Below are 11,596 nucleotides of genomic sequence, written 5' to 3'. Positions count from 1 at the left end.
TAAAACAAGGGTTAAATGTTGCTTGTTTTGCAATTAGTGTTTCTTCAATCTATTTATAGGAATGTGGTAAAAGAGAATTATAGAAATTTAATTATTTGAGTATTATATATGTCCATGTGATGACAATGTGGGTCTCCCTACTTTTTAGATTGTTTTGTTTTATTTTAGGCCTACAATTCCTTAACATTGTGATTTAATTAATCCTATGGCGGTAAGATGGACTGTGTAAATTGGTGGTAGTACACAAACAATTGATACATGACATTGCAGGTATATGCTTCCTTGTTTCCCCTTATGATGAATCAATATTCCCATCTACTCAACCATATGTCAATACTATAACATATCTTTGCCAAAATAGGTTAATTTAATTTGTAAAAATTTAACTTAGATATTACAAGACCTGGGTTGGATTTTGGTTATGTTAGCGTTCTCTGAACCTTAGGATTTTCCTAATTTAAGTGAGCCTACCCGATGTACTAAATCTCCCGCATACGCAGGGTTTGAAAAAGGGTCTCATCATTTTTTGTGTATTATACGCAGTCTTACCATGTTTTGTTTTTACATAGGATGATGTGTTTTCAGGACATGAACATGTGACCTTTCAACCACATGACAACAACTATACCGGTTGCGCCAAGATTACCCCACAACATGATCTCTAAACTATCATGTGTATAATTAAACTTCATTTTTTTAATTAAAAATTGAAGTTTGTCATTCTTCAAAGTATGTGAACGAGGGGTGGATTTAAAAAAACATGGCTAGTGCAAGCAATGTTGTGAGCTGTAGCCCAAAGTTTGCATCATAGGCCTGGAATCTAGGCTACGTAGCATTAAGGTATTATTGGGGGACATTTGAGTCATGTTTGTTCAAATTGCTATAATTTATCAATTTAAGTGAATGAATAATGGAAACCATATGTATTGTGTGGCAGAGAGTTTGCCAATTTTAGGAGACAAAGGGGGCAATCAATATTCATTTTTGTATATATTTTGGAAATTGATATGTTTAGTATAATAATGAAAACATTACAGCATAGAAGTTCTGGTATTTTTGTTGGGTGGGTGACTTGTGCTAGGAATATAGGAAAGGAATTAAGGAAGTAATTTAAGGGTAAAGGGGGTAGTATAAGAATCTAAATTTTAATTGTATAGGTAAGAAGTTGATTCTTGTTGTCTCCTTTGTGTTTCTTTTTGGATGCATCTGCACCTTAAATAACATTATGTTTCAAGAACAATGTACCTAATTAAGATTTAAGAACCACAATTTGTGATAGGTAGCAACAGCTTAAGATTAGGTATTTATGGTCCTTAAAACCTACACGTTGCCCCTTAAAATGTTCAAATAAATTATATGCCACATTCCTCATATTGTTTGGCTTACTAATTATTTTAAGTTGAACTAATTGATATTTGATAATTCAAGGATAATATATCCTTTTTGATGAGGTTATTTAAAATGTAGTTTTATCCATTCAAATCTAATCTTAATTCAATTATATTAAAATAACATGGGAAGACTAAAGTTATAATATGATATTTGATATTTATCCAACGGTTCAGATTGACCAACTATAGTGATTATAAGAATTATTGAAAAAAATTAACATTCATTCAACACCTCTCATTCAGTGTAATATTTAGATGTCCAAGCAACATTTTCCATATAATTATGTTTGAGTGAACTTAATGGAGAAAAATTAAGAATAAGATATTTAAATCATAAATCAATTAATTAAAAAAACATAGACTTCCAAAATGTATAAAATGACAAAACTTGTATGATTTCTTGGACTGCATGAATGTCAGCATATATTAACTACTTATAGGTCCATATGCCAAAAACAGATATGTGGGCTTCATTTGTGACATGATGTCTTTTCATAGACTCATAAATTTAAACTTACCCATCCATAACCATATGATGAGAGTTTAATAAATCCAATCTAAAAGGCTGTGTTATGTAACATATGTAGTGGACTGTGTGTTCATGTGCTGTAAAACTGAGTATCATTTGTTGCCTGCCCCGTTATCAGTTGAGACAAAGTTTATGGCAGTGAATGGCTTGGCAAGTTGGCCATGTAATGCATCTTTAGAGGCCTGTAAGTAAGCATTCATCTATTTATTGCACTGCCACTGCATGTGTTTGTTGGATCTTTTGAATATGCCTCATACTTAGTATAGCATTAATACTTGTAAATTTTGATTAATATTTGTTTGTTTTAATTGTCTTTAGTATTTATTATTCAATTACTTGACCAAAAAAAAAGTATTTATTATTCAATAGAGGTCAAGAAAGGTCGACTGAATTTTTTTAAGCTAAGCAGTTTTGAGGATTGAATTAAACTAAAGTTATAGAAAGCTTGACCCTAGGGAATGATGCCATGTGAAATGAATTTATTTATTTAACTATATATAAATAGGGAAATGTTAATCGATGTCCCGGGACACTGGTTAAGACATCAAATATGGTAGTATTTGCATCGAAAGTAGTGTTGTCAATGCATTAAAAGCTTAAAAAATGTCATTTTTGAGTTAAAATTTCTTCTTTTGACTTCCTTAACCAGTGTCCGTTAACAAACCCTATAAAATATGGGAAAGTTTAAAGAGTGCTCTTGCGATAAAAGAACAAAAATAGAAATTATGTGTTGGAAAATGATGAAAAGTGGTCAAATCAACTTGAAAAAATTTACAAATTGTTGTTTCTAATGTAAAGCTATTAATTTTGGTTACCTTAACTAGTACCTTAATGACACTTGTTAACAAGACCCATAAAATATAAATAGAAAATATGTGTATATCTTCATGCTGAACTAGTAGCTGCCATGACTGCCATTGAGATTGCTTCATCAAAAGGATTCACTAATCTTTGGTTGGAATCAGACTCCAAGTTGGTGATTTTAGCCTTTAGATCCAACTCAGGGATACCTTGGTGCCTTAGTAACAGGTGGCAAAACTGCCTTGCTAGAATTAGAACAATGAGATTTTTTGCCTCTCATATTTACAGGGAAGGGAACACATGTGCTGATAGTATTGCTAACATTGGTCTTTCTTTAGCTTCTTCTATCCTGTTTTGGTCTGATGATATCCCTGATCTTACTAGGGGGAGTATATTAGGAATAGGTTGGGAATGGCCAATTTTAGATTTAACACCTTTTGAAAAGGTTTTAGCCTAGTCCCCATTTTCTATCTTGTACTTCTTTTTTGGTTTATTCTAATGAACAAAAGAATGTGTTGCACGTGTTAAGAAGTTTAAAATTAATTTATAGAAGAAATAAAAAATCTTGGGTTTTTCTATCATGGATAAATTTGCACGTGTTAAGAAGTTTAAAGTAGTAACTTTAACTTGAAACTTGTGTTTTTTATATTAAGGATCATGTTAACTTGTGCTCTTAGGGCACATGTTAAGCATTAATTAAAAAAAATTAATATTAGATTTTTTGAACAATAAATTAACAAAATTTCCAAGACATAATTTCTATTAATGCAATCCTTAAAATATACCCTTAGGGCACAAGTTAAGCCAACTACAACCAGTAATTTACTAATTAATATTAGATTTTTCTTAGCTTTTAATTAATAATTGCTTTGAAAAATAATTGCTGGTTATAGATGCTTTAAAAAATATTAAGATGTACCTTTGAAAAATTAATATTAGATTTTTCTTAGCTTTTAATAATTGCTGATTTTCAATGAAAAATTACTAATTGCAGTTGACGTACAATATTGCATACGTTAGATAAACCCTTACTTAATTTAAATCTCCGTGAGCTTAACTCAGTTGGTAGGGATATTGCATATTATATGCAGGAGCCGGGGTTCGAACTCCGGACACTCCACTTCTCCACAATTAAATTGTGTGAGCTCTAGCCACTAGGCTACTTGACAAAAAAAAAAAAAAAAAAAAAAAAAAGACATTATTCGAGGCTTGGCCACTATCATTAATCAAACATGGAACTATGGAAGACAAAACATGCAGAAGTTTAATCATCAATCATTATCAGTTCAAGCAAATAAGAACAAGAAGACAATGAACTTAATGCTCTTAACATGAATTATTCCGATTCCCATATGCCATTAATGACTCATTTTCAGCCGGCCTTGAATTATTTTATTTAAAGAGCTAAAATGGGTCCATATATTTTGTTTTGACTTGTCATCAACAAGGGTTCATCCTTTAAAAAAAATCAACTAGGGTTCAAAATTTTGCATTAAGAGTTAAAATTTTCAAAGGTATCCTCAAATGTTTATAGTAGTTTTTATTTTCAACTTTCATTTCAAAGGTACCAAGAAAGGTATTGCACGAAAATGATGTGATTAGATCAATTGTGGTTGGGACATGTAATTAGACTTTCAACTCACACTAAGTGTGACTCAAGTTCTTGTCTAAAATTCTGCAATTGATATGGTGTACGCAAATTAAAGTTTATTGTAAATCATCAATAAGATTTGCGGTTTCTCCAGTCGTGTTGGCCATGCATGAAGTCACTACTAGAAAAATCAGATTTAGAGAGGGTAGAAATTCGGCTCTAAACCACTTAAATTCCGTCACACACCGTTTTAGTGATAAATTTAGTGACACTTGATAATATGTATCGATTTAGTGATAAATTTAATGTTTACAGACATGATTTGTCACTAATTAATGATAGAATAGTGTTTTCTCTCGAATTACAAGAGTATCTTCTGTCACAAATATGAGACGAAATAGATTTTTGTCACTAACTAGTGTGGATTAATGAGGTTTTTGTTTTTGTTGTTTTTGGATTTCCAAAGTGTTGTATTTGGATTTCCAAATTCTATTATCTATCGAAGTTGTTACTAGGTTGAGTCACGACCAGGTCGCTCTCTTTAAGACGTTTCGTGGCACTGCCCAAAATTGTGCAAGACAGACTATCAACCACGCCGCCTCCAGGATAAAACAAGTCCAGCTGCAACTGTGCGGTTAACTACTGCACTGTAGAAAACCGTTCGAGAATTACACCTTCAATATGGTACTAAGACCAATCTTTTAATACTGAAACCAATATGGTATTGTAACCACTCAATTATGGTGTTGAGACCACTCAAATATGGTGTTACCACCATTCTAATTTTTTAACTTCTCCAAATATCAATAGGCATTTCAACCACTCAAATATGGTGCTACGACCATTTTAACATCTAACTTCTCCATGAGTTGAAGAAGAATATATATGCTTAAGATCATTCTTATTATACCGAAAAGGGACTATGATCTTAAAACATTATTTATTCCGAAGATAATGAATTATCGAAGGGACTATGCTCTTAAGACCATTCTTAATTCCGAAGGGACATTAAACCGAAAATGGACTATGGTCTTAAGAACACTCTTAATTCCGAAGGGACAGAAAGGAGTAGAAAAAGGAGAAGAACTTGTCAACACAAGTCAAAGGAGGGAGAAGAGAGGAAAAACACAGAAAGCATCAACTGTGAATTTCGGTGTGTGGAATGCACTGTGTGAGCTCTCTATTTATAGAGAAAGTTCACAACTAATAAGTGAGAAACTTTGGGAGCAAGTAATTCTCATATTAGATCTAGTACAAAAATATCTCAAATTGAGTCTCAAAATATATCATATCGAGTACAAAAATATATTATTCAGTACATAAATATATTACTGAGTATCAAAATATATTTTAGATCATGTACTAAAATATATTAGATTGCCTTCCCAAATATTTCAGATTGTGTTCCTAAATATTCTAGATTGCGTTCCAAATTATTTTAGTAAAACTTGGGGACTAAGAAGGCACTTTCTAATAATTATTAAATTAATTATTTAATTTATCATTTCCAAATAATAAAATATATATCAATATATATTTTTTCTATAGTGCTTACTTCGTTCACATAACTATGTACCTCTTAGAGGTACACCCCCACTATATAAACACTACTAATGTGTGTGTTCCATCCGATGTGGGACTTCCACTTTTTTCAATTCACACAACACTAGTTCTACCCAACATGGGAATTTGTGTTTAGTCTTTTTAACTCAATTTCCACACATGTTCCAACAGTTTTCGTCATTAATTAGTGAGGAAATTATAAGTTAATATATTTATGATACACTGTTTGGTTTCAGTTCGATTCCATTCATTATATTAATATCGCAAATGAAAACCCATTTGGGATTTAGCCTAGCGGTTGATTTGAGACCTTAGAGTGTATTTCTCTCAAGACATCAGATTTGATTCCCCCTAGCACCAATTTCGGTGAACTAAGTGGAGGGTGAGATTGCACCCCTCAAATTAATCGGCTCTTGGACTGGATACCAAATTTTAAAAAAATAATATTGCAAATACATTTACTATACTAAGCAAAATGAAAATTATAAACACACAATAAGAACACGCTTTATAATAAGTATCACATACATTCATCTCCAAAATACATAAAGTTATAAGGAAACTCTCAAAATAAGTTTACAACAATTCTTCTAGCACATTGTTTATCACTCTCACTCAATATATATATAAAAGTCACAAGAAAACTCTGAAAATAAGTTTCATAAGAAACATTTTTCAACATTTTTTTAATGGTACTTGTACTAACACATTGTTCTTGAGACTAAGTTTTCAATCAAACTCTCAACATACCATATACTATATATATCAAGTCAACGGAGGTGGAGGTAGATGATCTTGAGAAAATCTTTCCATAAATTTAGTCAATTTCTACCTATGTCAACGTGAATCTTCCTGCAATGGACATATCAATTCCTCACGAGTCTTCAATGGTTATTTCAGAGATGCATTTTCAGCACTCATTTGTTCATATTTAGATTGAGAGATGTCGTTAGATGTGGAAGATCTAGACGACTTGTATTTTCATGTTTTCGAGCCCAAACCATATACATGTCCCTTATTGTCCACTCCTCCAAAAACATCTACGAAGATAATGTTGTCACTTTGATGACTAAAAACATCATCCCCTGGTGCCTCTATGAATCCCTCTCAACAATCATTTTTTCATACTCATCTTGCAGAATAATATATTAATAAATTATATATTGGTGAACAATAAGCTTAAAGATTAAACAAAGCATCAAATAACAATTTACTTTATAAAAATGCTTATTACAACTTAAATTTTGTGTTTGTATATTTTAGTTTATTTTAGTGGTCCACTCGAAGAAAAAAAAAATCTTGCTCGGCCAATGGATATAAATTTATGTTAGTCATTACCAACTTTTATTTTTCTATAACAGCTCTAAAGTCCATGTATAAAATATAGGTCAAATACCTCATGCGGTTCTTTGAATTATATGTTTATAACATATTAGTTCTTTAATATTTTTTATTTTTTTTTATCAATTGGTCATTTATGTTATTTTTTGTTACAAATTGATTTTTTTAAGTCATAAAATATTTGCACTCTCATCTATCTTTTCAGCCAACTTCATTAAAAAGTGTTTATAGACCATTTAACATTTAGACCATTTAACATTAAGATGGTAGATTCTAAAGTGCTTATGACATCAAACATGATTACTTGTACACATTTTACTCTTCTTATTTTTGAATTCAAGCCTAATTTTACAGATAATTATTTTAAAAACAATATTATAGATCAAGTAATCAATCAATTTTGTTTTGAATGAAGACCGAATAACACAACTATGTGCCCTAGTTTTGAGAGCGGTGAATTTGGACAAATCAACTTAACATTAAACACCCACACAAACACTTTTTGACGGAGTTTGGTTAAATTAAGATAATAGTGCAAATATTTTATGACTTAAAGGACCAATCCATAACAAAAAAAACTTAAAAAACTAACTTATTATAATCATCTAACTTAAAAAACCGCAAATGATATTTAGCCTAAAATATAAGGATTCGCATTTCGAAAATACAGAGAGAAAAAAGAAGTATTAAAGTTCAAGACATGGAATTATTAAATACTAAGAATGATTAAAGTGGAATAAGAATGACACACTAATTCTCATGTCATGTGTGCATGTCTTGCTAAAGAGAGGGTGGCAATAGGTCTGAGGGGGGCAATGACTAGTGATTAGATTCAAAATTCACGGTAGTCACATTCTCTTACATTCTATAATAAAGTATAAACACAATGTCCATGTGGAAGTGGTGTGACTAATTAAGAAAGTCTCTTCTGATGCGAGTAGAAGTCCTTAAAATTTCTTCTTATAATCTGAGTGTCCCGTGCTTGCATGTGATCATGTTAATTTGAACTAATCAAAACTTAATTATGTCATCAAAGTAAACATATAGTACTGCGTTAGAGATTTTATACTCTTTTTATGTTGAATGCAGTGGTGTAAAATAACGTTTTTACAACTTACAAGTTTGGACTTTTTTTTTGTGGTGACCGAGGTTCGAATCCAACCTTGCATGTATTATATATTATCCCTATCAACTGAGTTAAGCTTACGAGGACACTTACGAGTTTGGTCTAAAGGAAGGATGCGAATTAATGTTCAAATTTTGCTTAAAAAATATACTTACACTCAGTCCTCGACACATGTCTAGCTAATATAATTACTTTAAAAAAGGATCTTATGGGAAAATAACTTATTTTTTTGGCTTAAATGCTTTTTTGGTCCCTTAACTATTTAATTGATATCGCTTTGATCCCTTAACTAAAAAAAAGATTGTTTGAGGATTTTAAGTTTTTTTTTAGTCTCGTTTTGGTCCCTTCTCTTAGGTTTCCGTTAGGGTTTTAAAAAAAAGTTAACTCCTAGATACGTGTCACCTTGTCATTGGCTCTGAGTTTTTTTTTTTACAAAAAAAAATTATTTTTTTTTTTAAAAAATCCCAAAGCCAATGACAAAGTAACACGTGTCCCAGAGTTAACATGTGTCACCTTGTCATTGGTTCTGAAATTTTTTACAAAAAAATAAAATATATATTTAAATTTTTTATTTTTTTGTAAAAAAAAAAACTTAGAGCCAAATGACAAGGTGACACGTGTCCACACTTAACGTTTTTTATTAAAACTAACGGAAACCTAACAGAAGGGACCAAAACGAGCCTAAAAAAAAAACTTAAAATCCTCAAACAATCTTTTTTTTAGTTAAGGGACCAAAGCGATACCAATTAAATAGTTAAGGGACCAAAAGAGCATTTAAGCCTATTTTTTTTACATATGTCGGATTTTATACGGATGTAGCATGTGGGAATTTTTTTACGTACAATAATTATAAGATACTCGCGAAAATGAGCATTCATGTGTTAATCTTTCCGTTTTTTTATTACGCTAAAGTGTGTAGATTATTAACGATATTTTATAGAAATTTAACGTGTAAATTACAAACGATATTTTATATATAAAAAAAAGGCTAAAATATAGTTTTGATCCCTACAAATATGCCTCATTTTGGTTTTAGTCTCTGAACATCACTTCAGAAGTAGAACTCTATCTGCTTCTGATCAGTGTTTTCAGCTTAGGAAAAAAAAAAAAAAAACCAACACAATTCAACCCCCATTCTTGTGTTTTTGTCACCTTCAACGGCTACAAAATTATAAGTATTCATCAACAATACCTTAGTCATAAAACTATATAGAAGTTGTTTTATTGAGCAAGAAGATTTCGGTTACATGTAGGATCATTCACTGTGATTCCTTTATTACGTTTTTTTATTGAACAACATCCCTTTATTACTTTCTATTATAACATTAACATAGGTAATTGGCTTAAGCAAATGGCCTTTGATTGTAGCAATCCAAGTTATCACCGGTAGTCGTTCTCAACAATTGACAATATCTTTTATAAAACCCGATCCGGTCTTCGACCCGAGGATCCTGACCGCGTCCACATTCAAGCCCGCCGTTGATTATGTTGGTGATCACGCCATATCCGGGTACCCTCCTTGCTGACCTGTCAGCATCAGATGGCGTCCATCTTCCAGTAATCACATCATGGCTTGATGGTTTGTTTCCCTGTGGGGTCATCCAAAACCATAGGGCTGTCCTGAATGACACAGATGGGTTTGAGGACACTAAATCCGGATTGTTTATCAAATCTTGATTAATGGCTCTACCGGCTGGACCATAATTGTAGTTGCTGTGATAAAGGATCAACATCCCATTAGTTCACTAAACACTCATATCTATAACTAGAAATCAATGTTAATTCATTATGTTAAGAAAAATAAAATAACATGGTTTGATATTTAGATGGGGGTATGGTTTGAAATGCTAGAGGCATGAAGATGAAAGAAGCTTACTGAGTGAGTTGAATTGGTCCTCTGCCGTAGTATCTTTTACCAGGAGCACATGGCCAAGTTCCGGGTGAACAATAGTCACTCGGGGGATTGCGTTCATTCACAAAGCAATATCCCCACGCGTATGGACCGTCAGGTGCAGTTGGCCACCCTCCTACATTCTCAAAAACATTTGACCTCAAACACTATTGATTGTGACTTCTTGCAAAAATTTAAATGTATGAATATGATGTATAAATATCCAAAATTCAAAACAAACATACTCTCTATAAAGTTAATTAACATATCCAATTATCTAAACAAAAAGTTAGAATATAAGAAATATACCTGTAGTTTCATGAGAAGTTTGACCTAAGAAAGCAGCAACTTCGCGCTTACGGGTGTTTTCATCACCAGTAGTACCAAATCCGTTAAAAGATCTAGCAGCAGTTATGAAACTATCGTAGGAATAAAATCCACGTGCAGCACACCGTGGATCATTTCGATATTTAAGCATTTCATCAAACATCGAAGAAGAAATAAGACTTCCAACATCACCACCACTAGGTGTTGGTGTTGTTGGTGTCGGTGTCGGGTTTGAAGTACACTGGCTCTGACAACCAGCTCCACAGTAATCAGCAGTGTTGCCACAATAACCAAATTGGCTGCAACATAGCCTATTCGCACAAACAGCTCCATTAGCTTGTCTACCACATTGCTGAGCTTTGGATCCAAGAAAGAAAGCTAGTAAACATAGTATCAAGCAAGATAATTTTGTAGTACTTCCCATTTTTTTAATAGTACAAAGTTGCTTTGGTGTTGAAATGAATGAGGGAAGATGTTTATTTATATAGATCAGCTATGATAGGATTAATTGATTTTACGTACTTATTTTCAAATTTGACAACTTTTTGTCCCCTTGACTTTATTTTACACAATGAAGCTTCAAGTTTCAAATTACCTACTGATTAGTGTGACTACAGTAAGTAGAAGGTTTAGGGTGCATTTGATTCGTTAAAATGATGTACTAGACAAAACATTACAACATAAGGCAGAACAAAACACGGCAAACTTTCATAATATTGAACAATTTAGTTTTGTCTCTTACCCCGAGTTTGTCTATCTCTAAAACAATTTTACAATCAAACATATTATAACTAAACCTTAATAACAATTATTTCTTAGGCTCAAATTAAGAATCCTGCTTTCAATGACATGGTTAACTCGAAACGAAAAATAATTGAATAGTCGCAACTTTAAATAAAAATTACATAGACATAAAAAAATATTATTTATTTCTTTTTTCTTCTATTTTTTATTGCATGTGTATAAATGCAACAAATCTTATGATCACGTAAAACTTTCTTTCATCAACCGGATGGGTGAATTTATTTAATAGACC

General features: G+C 31.9%; 1 protein-coding gene across 1 annotated transcript; it reads right to left on the bottom strand.

Annotated features, from left to right (window-relative positions):
* Window positions 1-9,539: 9,539 nt before the first annotated feature.
* Window positions 9,540-11,022, bottom strand: LOC11437617 (endochitinase). Its single transcript, XM_003629144.4, has 3 exons — window positions 10,543-11,022; window positions 10,219-10,369; window positions 9,540-10,055 (listed from the first exon to the last, which is right to left on the bottom strand). The coding sequence occupies exons 1-3, from the start codon at window positions 10,982-10,984 to the stop codon at window positions 9,686-9,688; spliced, it is 963 nt and encodes a 320-aa protein (XP_003629192.1). The 5' UTR covers window positions 10,985-11,022; the 3' UTR covers window positions 9,540-9,685.
* Between the last annotated feature and the right edge of the window lie 574 nt (window positions 11,023-11,596).

The sequence above is a fragment of the Medicago truncatula genome, chromosome 8 (genome assembly GCF_003473485.1).
Source record: "Medicago truncatula cultivar Jemalong A17 chromosome 8, MtrunA17r5.0-ANR, whole genome shotgun sequence".
Lineage (NCBI taxonomy): Eukaryota > Viridiplantae > Streptophyta > Magnoliopsida > Fabales > Fabaceae > Medicago > Medicago truncatula.
The sequence above is the reverse complement of the archived record's forward strand: the minus strand, read 5'-3'. Positions and strand labels throughout refer to the sequence as shown.